At 40.0% G+C, this 24,635-nt stretch overlaps 1 protein-coding gene and 1 pseudogene across 47 annotated transcripts in view; both read left to right on the top strand.

Annotated features, from left to right (window-relative positions):
- TFDP2 (transcription factor Dp-2) overlaps positions 1–24,635 on the top strand; it is a 197,046-nt gene that overhangs the window by 54,580 nt on the left and 117,831 nt on the right. For 39 of the 47 annotated variants that reach the window (NM_001261774.1, XM_015131938.3, XM_015131927.3 and 36 more), the window contains 1 exon segment: positions 1,212–1,278. The exons of the other annotated variants lie outside the window; for them this stretch is intronic. In NM_001261774.1, the coding sequence (NP_001248703.1) occupies positions 1,212–1,278 (67 nt within the window). 47 annotated transcript variants of the gene reach the window in all.
- Positions 24,070–24,520, top strand: LOC714757 (small nuclear ribonucleoprotein G pseudogene; annotated as a pseudogene).

The raw sequence follows: 24,635 nt of genomic DNA, 5'->3' as shown, positions 1-24,635 counted from the left end.
ACTCCGTCTCAAAAAAAAAAAAAAAAAAGTATAGTTTGAGGTATCATACCACAAACTTGTGATGTTACAAGTTAGTGTAATGTAACAAAATTGTAATGTTTCAAGATTACAAATGTTCAGTGCTTACAAAAATTATTTAATAGTAATAATGGGGCCAATTATTGGATGTTTGCATTCTGCCAAGTTTTCAAAAATTGAGGGATTTTTTTTCCTCCAGGCTTTGTAATATATTTCTAATATTCTGTTTGATGATACTACTGTATTCAGCTCTGTGATGCCAAAGTAGTGCAGTAGATATTACCTTAAACAAAATAAATTATCTAAAAGTGAATTCATAAATACTTGCTGTGGGTAGTCCCTCAAGTATAATACTGACAGTAACGTATGCTGACATGGATTGAGCAGTATGTGCCAAATACTGTGCTGTATGCTTTACATGAATTATCTCATTTAGTCTTTATAACCACCTGAATTGGTAAGTACTGGTATCACCCTCCAATTTACAGATGAGGAAATTGCATGACTGGACCAAGGCCAAACCCTTAGTAGGCTTGATGGTCCAGAATATGAATCCAAGAAGTTGGACTTGAGTCCAATGTATTTTACTTCTGCATTGTGGTATTAATGGTCTTTATTTGATTCCTCACATGACATAGTATTGAAAGCATTTTAGATAGTGATTAAGAATAGTACAAATTAAGGGCAACAGCGAGGATAGAATTTTGAAATATTTATTGGCAACTTCACGGCTGCCACGTTACTTACTTGCTTTCAAAGAACTGTTAGTAAGCTCTATAACATCTCAGTTCTGCTCATAAATAATAGTATTTCATTAATTTTTATCTTAAGCTGGACAATTCATATTCCCCTCACCTTTTTTTTTTTTTTTTGAGACAGGGTCTCACTGTGTCGTCCAGGCTGGAGTGCAGTGGCATGATCTCAGCTCACTGCAATGCCTCTGCCTCCCAGGCTCAAGCGATCCTCCCACTTCAGCCTCCCAAATAGTTGGGACTACAGACAATATTTTTCCCCTTTTAAATAATATGTCAACATTTCATTTTAAAATAATACTCCTATGGTTAATATAATTAATTCATTTTACATCACTATATATATTTGATATGGACGTCTGGTGGAAGATATAAAATAGCTTGTTAAGTGAACACATACTACTTAATATTCTATTTTTAACTTTTTAAACTATTATTCAGGTTGGTTTGACTTCCACAAATGCAGAAGTAAGAGGATTTATAGATCAGAATCTCAGTCCAACAAAAGGTAAGGATTATTGAATAAAAATTTTATGCATTAAGTTAGTTTTATTGCATTTGTTTTAAAAATATGCATCTGCATGAATTACTTTATGTATAATAATTTTATGATATTAGCATGTTGTTCCATGCCAAATAACTTGTGTTGTATGAAAGTCATTTACCTCTGACAGAGGGTTTTTGTATGTGATTTTTCTCTTTCCTAAGAGATCTCTAAGGTCCTTTATCAATGATCTTATTACGATTGAAACTATTCAGACTACTTTTTTCTTGATTTTCTTGTTTGAGAGTCCTACTTTAAAGTGGTTTAAGTTGTAAGGAAGTACAGTAGAGAAAATACGTATATATATGGTTTTTACATTGTATATATGTGTGTATGTATATATTTCTTTGACTAATATATGTCTTACTGGAAGAATGCTTATATCAGAAATCTGACCCACTGGCTTGGTGCAGTGGCTCACACCTATAATCCCAGCACTTTGGGAGGCCAAGGCAGAAGGATCACTTGAGCCCAGTAGTTTGAGACCAGCCTGGGTAATATAGTGAGACCCTGTCTTTACAAAAACTTAGCCGGGCATGGTGGTGTGTACCTGTGGTCCCAGCTACTCAGGAGGCCAGTGTAGGAGGATTGCTTAAGCCTGGAAGGTTGAGGCTACAGTAAGCCATAATCATGCCACTGTACTCCAGCCTGGGTGACAGAATGAGACCCTGTCTCAAAAAAAAAAAAAAAAAAAAAAAATTCTGACCCACCAGTACAAGAACTTGTACAGGAACTAAAAGTATCTTTCAGTATGTCTCCTTGAACAGTGTCTTGTGGTTAATATAGAGATACATGCTGAAATGTTTACGGTTGAAATGATATGATGTCTGGAATTGGCTTCAAAATAATCCACTAGGGGAAGGAGGGTAAAGTGGGTGGTATTATGATAAAACAATATTGTCTTAGGTTGATTCTTTGTTTAAGCTAGGTAATCTCTGTGGAGTTTCATTATTCCTTTCCCCTTTCTCTTTTCTTTTGTGTATATTTGAAACTTTTCATTATAAACTGTAGGAAAAAGATCTATTACAATACAAATAGCTATGAGGGAAACATCAGCTTCCTTAAAGGGTTTATGTCTAAGGTGGGAGATGTACTCTAGAGCAGGGTCCCCAATTCCCGGGCTGTGGGTTCACGGCCTGATAGGAATCAGGCTGCATAGCAGGAGGTGAGCGGCCAGCAAGTGAGCAAGGAAGTACAGTAGAGAAAATACATATATATATGTTTTTTATATTTTATATATGTGTGTATGTGTATTTCTTTGACTAATATATGTCTTACTGGAAGAATGCTTATATCAGAAGTCTGGCCCACTGGCTTGGTGCAGTGGCTCACACCTATAATCCCAGCACTTTGGGAGATTCTCATAGGAAGGCGAACCCTATTGTGAACTGTATGTGGGAGGGATCTAGATTGTGCAGTCCTTAAGAGAATTTAATGCCTGATTATCTGAGGTGGAACAGTTTCATCCTGGAACTATCCATCTCTCCCCACCCCCATCCATGGAAAAATTGTCTTCCACAAAACTGGTCCCTGGTACCAAAAAAGTTGGAGACCGCTGTTCTAGAGAGCAGGCTAGAGAAATCTATATTCCAATATAAAAATGTCTAGCTTAATTTTTCTTTTTTTTTTTTTTTTGGTGGCAGAGTCTCACTCTATTGCCCAGGCTGGAGTGCAGTGGCACGATCTTGGCTCACTACAACCTCCACCTCCCAGGTTCAAGTGATTCTCCTCCCTTAGCCTCCCGAGTAGATGGGATTACAGGCACGTGCCACCACGACCGGCTACCTTTTGTATTTTTGGTAGAGACAGGGTTTCATCTATACCCATAGCTTATTCACAACACATAATTGGGAATCTCTGCTCTAATAAAATGTAGTAATCAGGTCAGGGGAAGGAAGTGGGAATCACAAGCTTGGTAGACATGGAAGACTATGATATTGAGTACTGCGATAATGAGGATAATGGAATGATGCAGCAACCTTGAAAATAAAAGAGAGTGTAGCAAGTCATAAAGGGGAAAAGTGACATAGAAAAATGCTTTCGGCTGGGCATGCTGGCTCACACCTGTAATCCCAGCACTTTGGGAGGCCAAGGTGGGCGGATCACCTGAGGTAAGGAGTTTGAGACCATCCTGAGCAACATAGTGAAACCCCATCTCTACTACAAGTACAAATATTAGCCAGGTGTGGTGGCAGGCGCCTGTAATCCCAGCTACTGGGGAGGCTGAGGCAAGAGAATCACTTGAACCTGGGAGGCGGAGGCTGCAGTGAGCTGAGATCACGCCATTGCACTCCAGCATGGGCGACAGAACGATAGTCCGTCTCAAAAAAGAAAAATGCTTTCAAAAGACAGAAGACAAAGAAAGAGAATGGGAGTTTAGGTGAGAAAGGTTGTCTTTGATGGTAGAATAGGCATCTGAAGGATAAGTACTAGTTATAAATGTTAGCCCTGGACAGATGTTAATACCAGTAAAGTTTAATTACAGAGTAAAACCTTCTCAGTTTGTTTAACTTTATAGAACAAATGGAGGGGAAGACAGAGAATCATTTAAGAGTGGACTACAGAGGTCAGGTTTTGAAATAGCTACATGCGTGTGTTTGTTTTTGAGACAGGGTTTTGCTATGCCCAGGGTGGTCTTGAACTCCTGGAGTTCAAGCCTCTGGAGTAGCTGAGACTGCAGGCATGTGTCACTGCACCTGGCTGAAATAATTATATGTTTTAAAAGAAAACTGTTGCTCTTCTTTGAGCTGTTAGCTAGTAACAGCAGAAGGAACTTCACATTAAGTGAACCAACAAGATTTGGAAGAGACTTCTTTTAAATATTTTTTAATTGGTAAAATTCAGTTAATATTTATTACAGGCCCAAGATGAGAGTTGTATTGGAAGTGAGATGTAGAAAAGTATTTTGCTTAATTGAAATGGTGATGCAGCAATGGTATTATATAAACTTTTGAAAAATAGAAAAAAATCCTGCCTTTCTAATACAACCTTTTCTTTTTTGTAATTTTTCATAATTATTTCTATAATTATGTTTTAAAGTTATAAAACTGGTATATATTATAGTAGTCTATTTTCCTTTTTTGACTGAATCTTAAAAACACACTTTCCATGTTTTGACATTTATAAATACCTTTCTTAGAGCTTCATACTGTTTCAGTGTGTTTATGAGTAATTATTTATTAAACATTTGTTTGTTTCCTTATTGTTGGGTATTTGTCTTTTTTGTTGGTTATACATGATGCATATATATTTCTATATATGATATAAACCTATGATGTTGGACATCATAATGAATCTTTAATCAGCTAAGTTTTTGTTTCTTTTTATTTATTAAGGTAAGTACTCAGAAGTGCAGTTACTGGGCCACTCCCCTGCCTAATTAAACCCTTTTAAGCAACTTCTTATTTCAATTAAAATAAAATCCCAAATGGCTTACGTGCAACATCCTGAAGTTAGATCCTGAAGTTAGGTTCGTTTTTTTTTTTTTCCTGCCACTTTTCCTCTGTGTTCTTCACATGTGACAATTTTCATTAATCTATCAAGTTAGCTTATTTTTTCTTCAGTTATCACTATTCTATTAATCCTAGCCAATGATTTTTTTTTCAGACATTGCATTTTTCCGTTCTAGAATTTCCACTGGGTTCTTTATGGTTTTTATTTTATTTTATTTTATTTTTTTGAGACAGAGTCTCACTCTGTCCCCCTGGCTGGAGTGCAGTGGTGCGATCTCGGCTCACTGCAAGCTCCGCCTCCTGGGATCACGCCATTCTCCTGCCTCAGCCTCCTGAGTAGGTTTTTATTTTTCTACTGAGGAGAGAGGGCGAAAGCACAAATGCAAAAGCATTGAAAAAGAAATTGTAGAATGTTAGAGCAGCACTGAACTCAGTTGAGGTTAAAGATATTAAATCCCGCTGGGCCCAGTGACTCAAGCCTGTAATCCCAGCATTTTGGGAGGCTTAGGCAGGTGGATCACCTGAGGTCAGGAGTTTGAGACCAGCCTGACCAACATGGTGAAACCCTGTCTCTACTTAAAAATACAAAAATTAGCCAGGCATGGTGGCGAGCACCTGTAATCCCAGCTGCTTGGGAGGCTGAGGCAGGAAAATCGCTTGAACCCGGGAGGCAGAGGTTGAAGTGAGCCAAGATTGTGTCATTGCACTCCAGCCTAGGTGACAGAGCAAGACTCCGTCAGAAAAAAAAGAAAAAAGATATTAAATCCAAGAAGTTGACTACTTTTGTCCAGCAACACTAATAAGAAAGATAGCTGGTCTGGGCACAGTAGCTCTTGCCTGTGATCCAAGCACCCTGGGAAGCTGAGGTGGAAGGATTTCCTGAGTCCAGGAATTTGAGGCTGTAGTGAGCTATGATTGCACAACTGCGTTCCAGCCTGGGTGACAGAGCATGACTCTGTCTCAAAAAGAAAAAAAAAAAAAAGACTTGGTGCAGTGGCTCACACCTATAATTCCAGCACTTTGGGAAGCCAAGACGTGCGGATCTCTTGAGCCCAGGAGTTTGAGCCCCCAGCCTAGCCAACATGGTGAAACCCTGTCTCTACTAAAAATATAGAAATTAGCCAGGTGCGGTGGCGCACACCTGTAATCGCAGCTACTCGGGTGGCAGAGACACAAGAATCGCCTGAACCCGGGAGGTGGAGGTTGCAGTGAGTCAAGATCATGCCACTGCACTCCAGCCTGGGGGATAGAGTGAAACTCTGTCTCAAAAAAAAGAAAAAACAGAAACATAGCTAGACTGCTCCAGGGTTGGGATATATCCAGCCAGTACTACAGAAGGGAAAACACTGTAGATGTGAGACACATATAAAGAAAGATGGTTTTGTGGCAAGAAATGAGAACTGAGAGGGAGGCCACGTTCTTTCATTGATTCAGCAAATATTTACTGAATAGTACTTACTTACTATGCGCCAGGCATTTTTCTGGGTGCTAAGAATAAACAAGAAATAGAACAAAGTCCCTTCCCTCATGGAGCTTACATTCTGGTGAGGAAGATAGATTACAAACATATACACATAAAAGACTGGTTTTGTGAAAAAAATCTATATATCAGGGTATAGGACTGAGGATAAAATAGCAAGGAGATTCAGCTTTAGATGGGGTGGGTCAGAGAAGAATGCACTGAGGAAGTAACAATGTAGCAGAGGAGGTGACTACACAGTAGAGACCTAGATAATAAAGTTATTACTCATGATCTATGATGCTAATTAGACTGCGACTTAATAAATCAGTAAAGAAGTATGCGAAATAGGCTGGGTGCTGTGGCTCATGCCTATAATCCCGACACTTTGGGAGGCCAAGGTGGGTGGATTGCTTAAGCTCAGCAGTTCAAGACCAGCCTGGGCAACATGGCAAAACCCCACCTCTACAAAAATTACAAAAAAAATTAGCTGGTGTGGTAGCGTGTGCCTGCAGTCCCAGCTTCTCTGGAGGCTGAGGCAGGAGGATCACTTGACCCTGGAAGGTGGAGGTTGCAGTGAATTGAGATCGTGCCACTAAACTCCAGCCTGGGTGACAGAGTGAGGCCCTGTCTCAAAAAAAAAAAAAAAAAAAAAAAAAAAAAGAAGTATGTGAAATAATAAGAAATGCAGTCATGTGCTGCATAATGATGTTTCAGTCAATAATGGATGGCTATCCAGTGGTGGTCCCATAAGATAATAGTGTGTTTTTACTGTACCTTTTCTATGTTTAGCTATGTTTAGGTACACAGATTCTTACCATGTGTTACAATTGCCTACAGTATTCAGTACAGTAACATGCTACACATTTAGGTTTGTGTAAAGTATACTTAATGATTTTTGTACAACAGTGAAATCACCTAACAAAGCATTTCTCAGAACTTATCCCCATTGCCAATTGACACATGACTGCATATATTAGGCTCTGCCCCCACTCTCTGGCACAGAACTCTTAAAACCCTTGTAATTTCCTGAATGATAGGGGTGCTAGGACAATCATTTGTCGTATCATTTGATCACTGCTCTGATTCCTGAGACAGAGTTCCTAATACCCTTGTAGATAGGAGTACTAGGAGAATCTTTTGTTGTAATATTTGGTCTTTGACCCCAGTTCCTGACACAGAACTCCTAAGACCTTTGTAATTTCCTGAGTGATAGGAGCATCTGATACAGAGCTCCTAAATCCCTCAGGATTTCCTGGTAATTAGGAGTGACTTTTGTACAAATGAGGTGACCCTTGGCAGGTTCCGGGATGGGGGCTAGTCACCAGAAAGATAAAGCCATGATTGTAAGCTTGAAGCTTTCAGCTCTACCCCCTATTCATTGGAGATGGGAGAGGGGCTGGAAATTGAGTTAATAATTAATCATAAGGCCGGGCGCGGTGGCTCAAGCCTGTAATCCCAGCACTTTGGGAGGCCGAGACGGGCGGATCACGAGGTCAGGAGATCGAGACCATCCTGGCTAACACGGTGAAACCCCGTCTCTACTAAAAAATACAAAAAAAAACTAGCCGGGCGAGGTGGCGGGCGCCTGTAGTCCCGGCTACTCGGGAGGCTGAGGCAGGAGAATGGCGGGAACCCGGGAGGCGGAGCTTGCAGTGAGCTGAGATCCGGCCACAGCACTCCAGCCTGGGTGACAGAGCGAGACTCCGTCTCAAAAAAAAAAAAAAAAAAAAAAAAATATAATAATAATAATAATAATAATAATTAATCATACCTCTGCGATGAAGTGTCCATAAAAAAATCCCTGAACTGTAAGGTTTGGAGAGTTTCCAGGTTGGTGCAGACACCCATGTGTCAGTAGGGTGGCACAACCCAACTCTGGGGACACAAGCTTCTGAGCTTGGAGCCCTTCCACACCTTGCCCTATGTATTTCTTCATCTGGCTGTTCATCTTGTTCATCTATGTCCTTTGTTATATCCTTTAAAAATTAACTGATAAACATAAGTAAAGTGTTTCCCTTTTGCTAGAGTTCTGTGAGCCACTCTAGCAAATTAATCGAACCTGAGAAGGGAGTTGGGGGAACCCCAATTTATAGCTGGTGGGTCAGAAGCAGAGGTTACAACCTGGTGCTTGCAACTGGTATGTGAAGTAGGGAACAATATTATGGCCCTGAGCCCTTAACCAGTGGGATCTGATGCGATCTCCTGGTAGTGTCAGAATTTCTTTCTTGCTAGTAGGGAGAAATCCCACATATTTTGGTGACCAGAGGCAAAGTGTTTTGTGTTAAATGGTGTACAAGAGTTGGAAAAACACTTTGGTTTTTTCCCTGTCTTTAATAAAGTGATACCGTCAGAAAGAGAACCCTAGAAGCGGAATGTAGACAAAACTAGAAGTGGAGGTGATCCTGAAGAGAGAGAGGCAGTAAGTTCTCGAAAGTTACCACCAAATCCAGGTGGAAAAGAACTAGGGCGGAAGATAGTGGCAGAAGAGAAGGGAAAGAAATGATAAGCATGAATAATATTTTAAAAGTAGATTTGGTGACTGAGGTTTGGTCACCTCAGTCAGAGGCAAGGTACTAATCAAGGTAGATTGCTGGGATCACAGTTCGATTGACTGAGTAGATAATGGGTAGAGATTTCCCATCCTTTCTGTTTGTTTTACCAGCAGAACCCTTTTCCCAAGTAAAATCTTACATAGAATCCAATATATCAGTTAGACAAAATGAGGCTAATGTGGGTGGAGGACCTGGAGCTCCCTGAGGTTATTAGCAATACTTCTAATGGGAAGTAGGACAAGAGGCGTTATTATATGCACATACCCTGAAGAGCTCTTTTTTAAGATTTAACTGTTTCCAGCTTCCCCTGTCCTTGCCCTCAGATATACAGTTGGCAGGGGAAATTTTTGTTACTTTTCCTCCTTAATAAAAGAGTAATAAATGCTCATTAAAAAATACAAAGAAAAATGAGAAAAATACAAAATCTAGTTCAAATACACAAGACTAAAACAATATATTTTATTATTTGTATGTGCAGCTTAAAAATAAGGTTATAATCATATTTATTTCTAATATTTTAAAGTTTTGATTAAAAATTTGTTAAATTTTTTGTGGGTACATAACAGATATGTATACATATATATTTATGGAGTACTTGAGTTATTTTGATATAGCCATACTTTATCAAATGTGTAATAATCACATCATGGTACATGGAGTATCCATCCCCTCAAGCATTTGTCCTTTGTGGTTACAAACAATCCAGTTATACTCTTTTAGTTATTTATAAATGTATAATTAAATTATTGACCGGCTGGGTGCAGTAGCACATGCCTGTCATCCCAGCACTTTGGGAAGCAGGCGGATCACTTGAGGTCAGGAGTCTGAGACCAGCCTGGCCAACATGGTGAAACCCTGTCTCTACTAAAAATATAAAAATTAGCCGGGTGTGGTGGCACATGCGTGTAATCCCAGCTACTTGGGAGGCTGAGGTGGGAGACTTGCTTGAACCTGAGAGGTAGAGGTTGCATTGAGCTGAGATCACACCACTGTACTCCAGCCTGGGTGACAGAGCGAGACTCTGTCTCAAAAAGAAAAAAAAAGAAAACCAAATATGAAATATTATTTATTCTTTGTTTTTTTTTTTTTGTACTCATTAATCACCCTCACTCCCCCTGCCACCCCTGCCACACCACGTTTTCCAGCCTCTGATAACTATAGTTTATTTTCTGTCTCCACGTGTTCAATTGTTTTAGTTTTTAGCACCCACAAATAAGTAAGAACATATGAAGTTTATCTTTCTATGCCTCGCTTATTTCACTTAACGTAATGACCTCCAGTTCCTTCCATGTTGTGAATGACAGGATCTCTTTTTTTTTTAATGGCCGAATAGTACTCCATTGTTTACATGTACCACATTTTCTTTATCTATTTGTCTGTTGATGGACACTTAGGTTGTGTCTAAATTTTGGCTGTTGTGAATAGTGCTGCAACAAACATGGAAATACAGACGTCTCTTCAATATACTAATTTCATTTCTTTTGGGTATATACCTAGCAGTGGGATTGCTGGATCATGTGGTAGTTCAATTTTTAGTGTTTTGAGGAACTTCCAAACTGTTCTCCATGGTGTACTAACTTATATTCCCGCCAACAGCATACAAGGGTTCCCTTCTCTCCACATCCTCACCAACATTTGTTATTCCCTGTCTCTTGGTTAAAAGCCATTTTAGCTGGGGTGAGATGATATCTCATTGTAGTTTTAATTTGCATTTCTCTGATAATCAGTGATTTTGAGCACTTTTTGTATACCTGTTTGCCATTTATATGTCTTCTTTTGAGAAATGTCTATTCAGATCTTTTGCCCTTTTTTAAATTGAATTATTAACTCTTTTATATTCTGGTTATAAAACTCTTGTCAGATGGGTAGTTTGCAGATGTTTTCTCCCATTCTGTGGGTTGTTTCTCACTTTGTTGATTGTTTCCTTTGCTGTGCAGGAACTTTTTACTTGATATTTTTGCTTTGGTTGCCTGTGCTTGCGGGGTCCTGCTCAAGAAATTCTTGCGCAGACCAATGCCCTGGAGATTTTCCCCAAGGTTTTCTTGTAGTAGTTTCATAAATTGAGGTCTTAGATTTAAATATTTAATCCACTTTGATTTGATTTTTGTATGTGGTGAGAGATAGAGGTCTAGTTTCATTCCTTTGCATACGAATATCCAGTTTTCCCAGCACTGTTTATTGAAGAAACTGTCTGTTCTCCAATGTATGTTGTTGGCACCTTTGTGGAAAATGAGTTCACTCTAGGTGTATGGATTTGTTTCTAGGTTCTCTATTCTGTTCCATTGGCCTACGTGTCTGGTTTTTTTGCCAGTACCATGCCATTTTGTTTACTATAGCTCTGTAGTGTAATTTGAAGTCAGGTAATGTAATTCCTACAGTTCTGTTCATTTTGCTCAGGATAGCTTTGGCTATTCTGGGTCTGTTGTGGCTCTATATAAATTTTAGGATTGTTTTTTCTATTTCTGTGAAGAATGTCATTGGTATTTTGATAGGATTGCATTGAATCTATAGATTGCCTTGGGTACTGTGGACATTTTAACAATATTGATTCTTCTAATCCATGAATATGGAATATCTTTCCATTTTTTGTGTCCTCTTTGATTTCTTTCATCAGTATTTTATAGTTTTTATTGTGGAGATCTTTCATTTCTTTGACTAATTCCTAGGTATTTAATTTTATTTGTAGCTACTATAAATGGGATTACTTTAAATTACTTTTTCAGGTTCTTCACTGTTGCCATGATTTTTGTATGTTGATTTATGTCCTGCAACTTTACTGAATTTGCTTAGCAGTTCTAATAGTTTTTTGGTGGAGTCTAGATTTTTCCAAATATAATATATTATCTGCAAACACGGATAATTTGACTTCTTCCTTTCCAATTTGAATGGCCCTTTATTTTTATCTCTTGTCTGAATGCATAGCTAGAACTTACAGTACTATATTGAATAACAGTGTTGAAAGTAGGCTTCCTTGTTGTGTTCCATATCTTATAGGAAAGGCTTTCAGTTTTTCCCTACCCTGTATTTTACTAGCTGAGGGTCTGTCATGTATGCCTTTTATTATGTTCAGGTATGTTCCTTCTGTACCCAGTTTTTTGAGGGATTGTATCATGAAGGGATGTTGAATTTTATCAAGTGCTTTTTCAGCATCAGTTGAAATGATTATGTTGTTTTTGTCCTTCATTTCATTGATATGATATATTACATTGATTGATTTGCATTCATTGAGCCATCTTGCATCTCTGGGATACATCCCACTTGGTCATGATCAATGATCTTTTTAATGTGTTGTTGACTATGGTTTGGTAGTATTTTGTTGAGGATTTTTGCATCAGTGTATGTCAGGGATATTTGCCTGTAGTTTTCTTTTTTTGATGTTTCTTTGTCTGGTTTTGGTATCTGGGTGATTTACAAGCCTTGTAGAATGAATTTGGAAGTATTCCTCTCTCATCTATTTCAGTGGTCCCCAACCTTTTTGGCCCCAGGGACTGGTTTTATGGAATACAGTTTTTCCATGAACTGGGGTGGAGGGTGGTATGGTTTCAGAATGATTCAGTATTACATTTGTTGTGCACCTTATTTCTAATATTATTACATTGTGATATATAATGAAATAATTATACAGCTCACCATAATGTAGAATCAGTGGGATCCCTGAGCTTGTTTTCCTGCAATTAGACAGTCCCATCTTGGGGTCAGTGACAGATCATCAGGCATTAGACTCTCACAAGGAGCACACAACCGGGATCCCTCACATGCACAGTTCACAACAGGGTTTGCACTCCTGTGAGACTCTAATGTTGCGGCTAATCTGACGGAGATGGAGGTCAGGTGGTAATGCAAGCAATGGGGAGCAGCTGTAAATACAAATGAAGCTTCTTTCACTTGCCTGCCACTCACCTCCCGTGGTGCAGCCTGGTTTCTAACAGGCCATGGACCAGTACCAGTCTGTGGCCCAGGGTTGTGGGACCCCTGCTGTATTTTTTGGAATAGTTTGAATAGGATTGATATCAGTTCTTCTTTAAATATTTGGTAAGATTTAGCAGTGAAGCTATTAGGTGCTGGGCTTTTCTTTACTGAAAGCCTTTTTATTACTGCTTCAATCTTGTTACTTGTTATTGGTCTGTTCAGGTTTTGGATTACTTTATGGTTCAGTGTTGGTAGGTTGTATGTGTCTGTTAATTTATCCATTTCTTCTAGGCTTTCCAATTTATTGGCATATCATAGCCATGTTGCTTCTAGTAGCCACTAATGAATGTCTGTGGTATAAGTTTTAATGTCTCCTTTTTCGTCTCCAATTTTATTTGCTTGAGTCTTCTCTCTTTTTTTCTTAGTCTGACTAAAGGTTTGTCAATATTATCTTTCAGAAAACCAACTTTTTGTTTCACTGATCTTTTGCATTGTTTCCTGTGTTTCAATTTGGTGTATTTCTGCTCTGATTCTTATTCTTTCTTTTCTTCTACAAATTTTAGGTTTGATTTGCTCTTGCTTTTCTAGCTCTTTAAGATGCAGCATTAGGTTATCTATTTGATAACTCTTTTGAGGTAGTCACTTATACCACAAACTTCCCTCTTAGTGCTGCTTTCACTATATCCCATAGGTTTTGGTGTATTATGTTTCTTTTATCATTTGTTTCAAGTAAATTTTACATTTCTTTCTAATTTTTTTTTTGACCCTCTGGTCAATTGGTAGCATATTGTTCAGTTTCCATATGTTTGTACAGTTTCTAGAATTCCTCTTGTTATTGATGTCTAGTTTTATTCCATTGTGGTCAGAGAAGATGTTTCATACTATTTCAAATTTTTTGAATGTTTTAAGACTTGTTTTGTTACCTAACATGGTTTACTCTTGAGAATGATCCATGTGCTGAAGAAAAGAATGTGTATTGTACAGCCATTGGATGAAATGTTTTGTAAATATCTTATTAGGTCCAACTGGTCTATAGCGAAAATTAAGTGTAGTGTTTCCTTGTGGATTTTCTGTTTGGAAGATCTGTTCATTGCTGAAAGTGGGGTGTTGAAGTCTCCAGCTATTATTATATTGGGGGTTTGTCTGTTTAGCGCTAATATTCGCTTTATATATCTGGGTGCTCCAGTGTTGGTGCATATATGTTTACAATTGTTATATCCTCTTGCTCACTTGACCCCTTTATCATTATGTAATGACCTTGTTTCTTTATAGTTTTTGTCTTGAAATCTGTTTTATCTGATACAAATACAGCTACATCTGCTCTTTTTTTGGTTTCCATTGTCTATATGTTTTTCCATCTCTCTATATATCTGCGTGTGTCTTTATTGTGTTTCTTGTATGCAACAAGTTGTTGGATCTTGTTTTTTATCCATTCAGCCACTCTACGTCTTTTGATTGGAGAGTTTAGTCCATTTTCGTTCGATGTTATTGTTTATAAGTATGGGCTTACCCCGCCATTTTGTTGTATTCTGGTTGTTTTGTGATGTTCTCTTCCTTTCTTCTTTCCTTCCTTCCTTCCTTCCTTCCTTCCTTCCTTCCTTCCTTCCTTCCTTCCTTCCTTCCTCCCTTTTAGTTAAGGTGATTTTTCTTTGGTGGTATGATTTAATGTCTTGCTTTTTATTTTTTGTGTATCCATTGTATGTTGTTTGAGGTTACTGTGAGGCTTGCAAATAATATAACCCATTATTTTTTAAACAGATGACAACTGGCTAGGTGTGATGGCTCATGCCTGTGTTCCCAGCACTTTGGAAGGCTGAGGCAGGCAGATCACTTGAGGTCAGGAGTTCGAGACCAGCCTGGCCAACATGGCGAAACCCCATCTCTACTAAAAATACAAGAATTAGCCAGGCATGGTGGTGTGCATCTGTAATCCCATCTGTAATCCCAGCTACTTGGGAGGTTGAGGCATGAGAATCACTTGAACCTGGGTGACGGAGGTTGCAGTGAGCTGAGATCATGCCACTGCACTCCAGCCTGGGTGACAGAGCAAGACTCCATCTCAAAAAAAAAAAAGTAAATGAGTTTTGTACCTTCAGATGATTTCTTATGGCTCATTAACATCCTTTTCTTTTAGATTGAAGGACTTTCTTTAGAATTTCTTGTAGAACATGTCTGGTGTTGATGAAATCTCTTTGCTTTTTGTTGTCTGGGAAAGTTTTTATTTCTCCTTCATGTGTGAAGGATGTTTTTGCTCGATATACTGTTCTGGGGCAAAAGGTTTTTTCCTTCAGCACTTTAAATATATCACCCACTCTCTCCCTGGACTGTAAAGTTTCCACTGAAAAGTCTGCTGCTGGTGCTTTGGAGCTCCATTGTATGTTGTTTGTTTCTTTTCTCTGGGGCTTTTAGGATTCTTTCTTTATCTTTGACTTTCAGGCATTTTATTAAATGCCTTGAGGTAGTCTTTGGGTTAAGTCAGCTTGGTGTTCTGTAACCTTCTTGTACTTGAATGTTAATATCTCTCTCTAGGTTTGGGAATTTTGCTGATATTATCTCTTTGAATAAACTTTTTACTCTCTCTTTTTCTCTGCCGCCACCTTAAGTTATTAAGGCCAGTAACTTTTAGATTTGCTTTTTTGGAGGCTGTTTTCTAGATCTTGTAGGTGTGCTTCATACGTTTTTATTCTTTTTTCTTTTGTCTCCTCTGATTGTATGTTTTTTGTTTTTGAGATGGAGTCTCGCCCTGTCGCACAGGCTGGAGTGCAGTGAAGCAATCTCGGCTCACTGAAACCTCTGCCTCCCGGGTTCAAGCCATTATCCTGCCTCAGCCTCCTGAGTAGCTGGGATTACAGGTGCCCATCACCATGCCCAGCTAATTTTTGTATTTTTAGTAGAGACAGGGCTTCACCATGTTGGCCAGGCTGGGACTGTGTATTTTCAAATAGCCTGTCTTCAAGCTCACTAATTCTTTCTTCTGCTTGATCAATTCTGCCATTAGAAGACTCATGCGTTTTTCAGTATGTCAGTTGCATTTTTCAACTCTAGAAATTTTGTTTGATTCTTTTTAGTTGTTTCAATCCTTGTTAAATTTATCTGATAGAATTCTGAATTCCTTCTCTGTGTTATCTTGAATTGCTTTGAGTTGCCTCAAAACAGCAATTTTGAATTCTCTGTCTGAAAGGTCACATACCTCTTTCCCTCTGGGATTGGTTACTGGTGTCTTACTTAGTTGATTTGTTGAGGTCTTGTTTTCCTGGATGGTCTTGATGCTTGTGGATGTTCATTGATGTATGAACATTGACAAGTTATATATTTATTGTAGTCTTTGGTGTCTGGGCTTGTTTGTACCTGTGCTTCTTGGGAAGGCTTTCTAGGTATTCTAAGGGACTTGGGTGTTGTGATTCAAGTGTTTAGTCATGGCAGCTGTATCTGCATTAGGAGGTACCTTAAACCCAGTAATGCTGTGGTTCTTGCAGACTTGTAGAGGTGCCATCTTCGTAGTCTTGGATAAGAACTAGGAGAATTTTCTGGTTTGCCAGGCAGAAACTCTGATTATCTTTCCTTACTTTTTCCCAAACAGAGTGTCTGTGTCTGTGCTGAGCTGCCTGGAGGTGGGGGAGGGGTTATATAAGTATCCCTGTGGCCACCACCACTGGGACTGCACTGGTTCAGACCTGAAGCCAGCACAATACTGGGTCTTGCTCAAGGCCCTGGGGCTCTACAATCAGCAGGTGATGAAGCCAGCTAGGTTTGTGTTCTTCCCTTCAGGGCAGCGAGTTCTTCTGGGCCCCATGCGGGTTGAGAGATGCCATCTGGGAGGCAGGGCCTAGAGTCGGAAACCTTAGAAATCTACTTGGATCTCTATTCTGCTATGGCTGAGCTGGCACCCAGACCACAAGACAAAGTCCTTTCCACTCTTCTCTCCCCTTTCCACAGGCAGAGGAGTCTTTCCCCTGGCCACCACCACAGGTCCATGGAAAGTACTGAGAGGCTACTGCTAGGGTTTACTTAAGGCCTAAGGGCTCTTCAGTCAGCTTGTGGTGAATGCTGCCAGGCCTGGGACTCACCCTTAAGGTTGATGGGCTCCTCTCTCATCCAGAGCAGGTCCAGAAATGCTGTCGAAGAGCCCAGGCTTGGAATCAGGGACCCTAAGAACCCACTTGGTGCTCTACCTCAACTGGTGGCTTAGCTGGTACCTAAGCTGCGAGACGAAGTCCCCTTTGTTTCTCCCTCTGCTTTTCTCAAACAGAAGGAGTTTCTCATATGACCCAGCTTGGAGTGTTCTGGGTCATACGTGAAGCCAGCATGTCTCAGAGTCTCACCCAAGGCCCAGGAAGTATATACTGCCTGGCTACTACTGATTATTCAGGGCCCAAGAGCTCTTCAGTCAGCAGGTGATGAATCCTGCCAGGAATGGGTCCTTCCCTTCAAGGCAGTAGGTTCCCTTCTGGCCCATGGTGTGTCTAGAAGTGTCTTCTGGGAGCTGGGGCTTAGAATGGACTCGTGATTCTGCCAGGTGCCCTATTCTACTGTGGCTGAGCTGGTATCCTAATTGCAATACAAAGTCCTCTTTACTCTTCCTTCTCCGCTCCTCAAGCAGAAGGAAGCAGTGTCTTTGGAGGTTGGAACTGTGCAGCCTGATGTTGGGATAGGGGTGGCGCAAGCACTCCCTTAGCCACCCCTGTTGATGTCTCACTAGTTTGTGTGCCCCCGATGTCCACTGGCTCTGAGCCCAGCACAGCACTAGGACTTGCTGAGGAGTTGCAGTCCTTTTGGCCTAGACTGCCTTTGACGTTTGTTTAGGACCCCAGAGCTCTGCCTGTGGTGGCAAAGCTTGCCAAAACTCAAGTTCTGACTACTGGAATGGACGATTTCTTCTGTCCAGAGCTGTTCTGTATGTTTCCTCTGTGGCTATCAGCTGAGTTCTGCCCAGTGTTAACAGCACTGAGTTCCAATGCAGAGTCCCACAGTCACTGAGCTCTCCCTCCCCCAGGGGCATAGATTCTGTCTTTCTGCCATATGGCTGCTGCCAGGGAATGGGGGAGGGGTGGAGTTGGTCGTTCAAGACTCTCTTTCCCACCCTCTTTGGTGCCTCTTTCAGCAATATGAAGTTAAAACCAGGTATTATGATCGCTCCCTATGTTTGGTTCTTACGAAGGTGCTTTTTTGTGTAGATAGTTGTTAAGTTTGGTGTGTTCCTGTACATGGAGGGACCATGGGTAGAGGCTTCTATTTGGCCATCTTGCTCCATTCCCCAGCTAATATTTTCAAGTTTGAGAAACATTTTGTGACAACTGAAAAAAACTGCACACAAAACTACTTGTTAAGTCATAATCTTAGAATGTTGATTGAGGAACATATTGTTAAGCTAATATTACTTCATTAACACTTCAAAATGAATTTGTGTTTTACTAGTCACAACCTCATCTATATATATGAGGTTTGCAATAAATCTAAGATTCAAGATTGAAACCATGATCACATTATTTCTGTTTCATTTTTTTCATCTTGCCTTAAACTTGAAACATTTCTTCCATTTTATTTATAGCTGTATCAAAATATTTTAATAGTCATATGCTATTCAATTAAGTGACTATATTACAATTTACATATCCATTCCCCCACTGTCAGACACTTAGATCGTCTCCATCTTATTTCTGATAAATGGTACCACAGCAACTATCTTTCTGAATTACTTTCTGGTTCTGCTTCTGGTATGGGTATTTAGCTTCTATTGGACCAAACCTATTGCAGATAACAACTAGAAATTCTAGATAAAACTTTATTTATTTATTTATTTTGAGACAGAGTCTCTGTTGCCCAGGATGGAGTACAGTGGCGTGATCTCAGCTCACTGCAACTTCTGTCTCCTGGGTTCAAGTGATTCTCCTGCTTCAGCCTCCCAAGTAGCTGGGATTACAGGTGCACCACCATGCCCAACTAATTTTTGTATTTTTAGTAGAGACAGTGTTTCACCATGTTGATCAGGCTGGTCTCAAACTCCTGACCTCAGGTGATCCGCCCACCTTGGCCTCCCAAAATGCTGGGATTACAGGCGTGAGCCACCACGCCCGGGAAAACCTTTTTTCTTTTTCTTTTTCTTTTTTTTTGGAGGCAGGTTCTGGCTCTGTTGCCTAGGCTGGAGTGCAGTGACATGATCACGTCTCACTGCAAGTTTGACCTCCTGAGCTCAAGCAATCCTTTCATTTCAACCTCCTGAGTAGCTGGGACTACAGACTGCAGATATGCACCACCACATCGGCTAATTTTTTTTTTTTTTTTTTTGTAGAGACAGGGTTTTGCCACATTGCCCAGGCTTGTCTCGAACTCCTGGGCTCAAGAGATCCTCCTGCCTTGGCATCCCAAAGTTTTGGGATTACGGTCATGAGACACCATGCCTGGCCTGGATACAATATATTTTTTTTAACTATCTCAAAGCAGTAGAGAGGGACTAACAGAGTTGTACTTGTTTAGCCAGGTGAGTTTACCATTTTTTATAGGTTTTAGTCAGAGGACAGGCACTAGTGTATGCAGGATACTGAACTTTCGCAGAAGAAACAAAATCTTATTGACTGGAAGAATTTGATGGCAGAGATGGAGGTAAACATGATTGCTCAAAAAAGAGGGGAGAAATTAGGTTGTTTTGTTTTTTTGTTGTTGAGTTTGAGGAGTTCTTTATATACTCTGGATATTAACCTCTTTTCAGATACATCATTTGCAAATATTTTCTTCTCTTCAGTAGGTTGTATTATCACTTCTTTATAGTATCCTTTGATGCACAAAAGTCCTTAAGTTTGATGAATTACAATTAATTCATTTTTTCTTTTGTTGCCTGTGCTTTTGGTATCTGTCATATTCATAAAATCATTGCCAAATCTGATGTCATGAAGATCCTTCTAAGAGTTTTATAGTTTTAGCTCTTCAGTTTAGGTCTTTGGTCCATTATGAGTTGATTTTTTTAATGGTGTAACGTGAGAGTCCAACATTATTTTGCATGTATATATCTAGTTTTTCCAGTAGTGTTAGTTGAAAAGACTGTCCTTTCCTTATTAAACGGTCTTGGTACCCTTGTTGAAAATCAGTGGATTGTATTTGTGATGGTTTATTTTTGACTTTTTAACTTCATTAATTCATTCATTTTTATTTTATTTTATTTTATTTTATTTTATTTTTTTGAGACCAAGTCTCACTCTTGCCCACGCTGGAACGCAGTAGCGCGATCTCGGCTCACTGCAACCTCAGCCTCCCAGGTTCAAGCGATTCTCATGCCTCAGCCTCCCGAGTAGCGGGGATTACAGGCACCCGCTACTATGCCTGGCTAATTTTTGTATTTTTAATAGAGTCTGGGTTTCACCATGTTGCTCAGGCTGGTCTCAAACTTCTGGCCTCAGGTGATCCACCTGCCTCGCCTCCCAAAGTGCTGGGATCACAGGCGTGAGCCACCGTACCTGGCCTATTTTTTTAATTTATGTGTTTAGAGATGGGTTCCTGCTCTGTTGCCCAGGTTGGTCGTGCACTTCCAGCCTCAAGCAATCCTCCCGCCTTGATCTCCCAAAGTGTTGGGATTGCAGGTGTGAGCCACTGCACCCAGCATATTTCTGAGTTCTTTTTTTGTGTGTGTGAGATAGAATCTCACTCTGTTGCCCAGGCTGGAGTGCAGTGGTATAATCTCAACTCACTTCACCCTCCACCTCCTAGGTTCAAGTGATTCTCCTGCCTCAGCCTCCTGAGTAGATGGGATTACAGGCATGTGCCACCATGCTTGGCTAGTTTTTGTATTTTTAGTAGAGACAGGGTTTTACCACGTTGGCCAGTCTGGTCTCAAACTCCTGACCTCAGTTGATCCACCCGCCCTCAGACTCCCAAAGTGCTGGGATTACAGGCGTGAACCACTGCACCTGGCCTATTTCTGATTTCTTGATTTTATTCCATCAGCCTATGTCTGGCCATATGTCTGTACCATAATGTTTTTATTACTGTAGTTTTGGTAAGTTTCAAAATTGGGAAATGTGAGTTTTCCAACTTTATTCTTTTTCAAGATTGTTTTGCTATTTAGGGCTCCTGGCAATTCCATATGAGTTTGAGGATCAGCTTTTCTATTTCTCTGAAAAAAGACACAGCATTTTAATGGAGATTGCATTGAATCTCTAGATTGCTTTGGTTTTATTGATCTTAATGTTGTTTTCCTATTCACATTCAAATGGAACATTTATCTAGTCTTTATTTAATTCACCATTTCATTTGTGGTGATGATAATGTTCTGGAATTAAATAGAGGTGATGGTTTTATGATTTTGTAAATATACTAAAACCTACTTTCAAAGGTGAATTGTTTGAAAGTGAATTATACCTTGATTTCACAAGGCAAAAGCAAAAACACTTTCTTCAACTTGATGTCTACTTCCAGCTGTGATTTGTTCTGCCTCTTATAATCAGACTTTTTGGAAGAGCGCATACGCTTTCAGTGCCATTACCTCTCATTGACTCCTGTCCAATATAATCCGGATTTTGTTTCCATTCATCCTATGAAACTGCCCTTAGTCTTTGTGTTTTTTTTTTTTTTTTTTGGGTGGGTGGTTGTTTGTTTGTTTGTTTGTTTTTAAGCATTTAACACAGTTGATGTCTTTTGTTTTTCTTAATAACCTTTTCATTTTAGAACAGCTATAGGCTTACAGAATAATTTCAAAGATAGTACAGAGTTACTTTATACCCTTCACTCAGTTTCCCCTACTATCGGTAGCGTACAAGACTCAGACTGAGCAATATGGTGAGACCCTGCCTCTACAAAAACATTTTTAAAAATTAACTGGGCGTGGTAGCACATACCTGTACTCCTGGGCTACTCAGGAGGCTGAGGCGGGAGGTTCACTTGAGCCCAGGAGTTTGAGGCTACAGGAGCTATGATTTTGCCTCTGCACTCCAGCCTGGGTGACATTTTCATCACAGCATATTAAGGCACATACTATCAACATGACTTATCACCGTTGATGTGAACCTTGATCAGCTGACTGATGTCGCTTTTGTCAGGTTTCTCCACAGTAAAGTTAGTCTTTACTCCTCTCCTTTTCTGCATCATAGGCTTTGGAAGGAAGTCACTGTGTGGAGCACACACTTGAGGAGCAGGGAGTTACGCTCTCCCTCCTTGAGGGGAGTTTCTACATAAATTAAATTAGCATTTACACCAATTAGGACTCTTTGGTGCTCTAGATTTGTCCCTTCTCCTCTATTTATTCAATTATTTATTGAGATTAGTATGGACTCATGGATATTTAGTTTATACTGTGGGTTATAATCCAATATTTTATTTTCTTGCTCACATTTCCAGATACGGCCATTGGTAGCTCTTTCTGTTGGTTTCCGTGTCTCTTGGACAAGTCCTAATCATTGTGTTTGTTTTTGATACTTCCTTATTTGTTGGCACTGCAAGATGCCCTAGACTCATCTTGTGTATTTCCTGCCCAGTCCTCAGATCAGTCATTTTTCCAGAGTATGGATTCCTTGTCCTGGAGAATGTTATTAGAAACCAATATCTCAGTGCTAAATGAGCTCATTGCTACTGGAGTGGTGCCTTTCTTTTTGAATCACTGTTTTATCCTTTTTGTCTGTGATACATTTTCTTAGTCTTTCATAGAAGGTAGTACAGTGTAGTAGTTAAGAACAAGAGCACTGGAGGACTAAAATGTAATCTTGATTCCATTTCTTACACCCAACCAAATGTGTGATCTTGAGCAAGGTGATCTTTCTAAACTACAATGTCCACATCTGTAATGATACATATTATAATAGTAGATTGCTCATAGAATGTATTAGGATTCAATGAGCAACTGCACATAAAGTTCTTAGTTCAGTGCCTAGCACATAGTAAGCATTCATTCTGTGCTTACTTCTTTTTCTCCTGTTTATAATATTTTCACCTTCCTTTTTGGCTGTTCCCTGACAGTCTACTGTATTAGATTTCCTTTGTCTTCTAAATGCTTAGTATTCCATGGTCTTAGGTTTTCTTCTCACCTTGTGTATTCTCCCCAGGCGATTTCACCTATTGTTATAGCTTTAGTTGTCATCTGTTTTGTATATGTATGATTCCCTATACCTGTGGCCCAAATATTTGTCTTAAGATTTTGTATATCTGACAGCCTGTTGGACACCTTCATTTGAATAACTTTAATGCACCTCAGACTCAGTCTGTCCAGAATTAAAGTAATTTTTTTACCCTCCCAAAATCTGCTGTCCCCCTTTTCCTGATCTGGTTGATTGATAGTACCAGCCGCCCTTTATCCCAGCCGGAAACAGAGGTATTATCTTTAATTCCTTTCTCTTTCTCTCTACTCGTGGTCAAATCCCTTACAAGGCTTGTTGATTCCACCTAACTCTCTCAGCCTTCCTTACCCATTTTCTCTGCCTTCTCTGCTGCTGTAGTAGGTCAGACCTACTATAAACCATTTCCTGGATTACTGCAGCTGATTTTCTGTTTCATTCTCTGTAATGTAGCTGCATACTTTTTCTCAAACACAGATCTGCACACATCTTTTCATGTTATAAAACATTTTAATAGTTCCTTATTGCCCTCAAGATAAAGTCCAAACTCCAATTTAAATGATCCTTTATGGCCGGGTGCAGTGGCTCACGCCTGTATTCCCTGCACTTTGGGAGACCAATGCAGGTGGCTCAGTTGAGGTCAGGAGTTCGAGACCAGCCTGGCCATCATGGTGAAACCCCATCTCTACTAAAAATATAAATAATTAGCTGGGCGTGGTGGTGTGCACCTGTAATCCCAGGTACTAGGGGGGCTGAGGCAGGAGAATTGCTTGAACCCAGGAGGCAGAGCTTGCAGTAAGCCAAGATCCAGCCACTACACTCCAGCCTGGGTGACAGAGCAGGACTCCATCCCCCCCCCCAAAAAAAAATTACTTTAAGATAATGGTTCTTGTTTTCATCTTTACTCGTATCCCAGCCACCTATCCTTCTGCCACATTGAACTGCTTTTAGTTCCCTGTTCTCTCTTCTCTGTCCCATTTAGCCTTTCTATATGCTCCTCTCTGGGCCTGGAATTTTATGCTTCCTTGACACCATCTTTCATGCCACTCCTGCTATGTTTATACATATCACCTAGCTAATTCCTGTTCATCCCTTACATCTAAGCTTAGGTCTTATTTCCACTGGCCCATAAGCCTCTCGAACAAAAATATTTAAAACTCCTAAATGGAAAGAAGATTAAAAATAATGGAAATGGCCAATGATATATAAGGAGCAAGAACATAATATTGATATTAAATAAAAGAAAACATACTTCAAACCTCAAGTCATTAAAGGAATAAAGAGGAATATTATATAATAGTGAAAGAAATAATCAAGGGCTAACGAGGTCAATGACGCCAAATGCAAGACGCCGGGCCTACCGCGGGAGCCTGAGGGAAGCCACGCATTCCGTTCCAAGGCATCTGTGAGCCCGCGGACTATACACCATGAACAAAGCTCACTCTCCCGAGTTGAAAAAATTTATGGACAAGAAGTTATCATTGAAATTAAATGGTGGCAGACATGTCCAAGGAATATTGCAGGGATTTGATCCCTTTATGAACCTTGTGATAGATGAATGTGTGGAGATGGCGATTAGTGGGCAACAGAACAATATTGGAATGGTGGTAATACGAGGAAATAATATCATCATGTTAGAAGCCTTGGAACGAGTATAAATAATGGCTGTTCAGCAGAGAAACCCATGTCCTGTCTCCATAGGGCCTGTTTTACTATGATGTAAAAATTAGGTCGGCCGGGCGCGGTGGCTCAAGCCTGTAATCCCAGCACTTTGGGAGGCCTAGACGGGCGGATCACGAGGTCAGGAGATCAAGACCATCCTGGCTAACCCGGTGAAACCCCGTCTGTACTAGAAAATACAAAAAACTAGCTGGGCGAGGTGGCGGGCACCTGTAGTCCCAGCTACTCGGGA

Source organism: Macaca mulatta, chromosome 2 (genome assembly GCF_049350105.2).
Source record: "Macaca mulatta isolate MMU2019108-1 chromosome 2, T2T-MMU8v2.0, whole genome shotgun sequence".
In the NCBI taxonomy this organism is placed as follows: Eukaryota; Metazoa; Chordata; class Mammalia; order Primates; family Cercopithecidae; genus Macaca; species Macaca mulatta.
The sequence above is the reverse complement of the archived record's forward strand: the minus strand, read 5'-3'. Positions and strand labels throughout refer to the sequence as shown.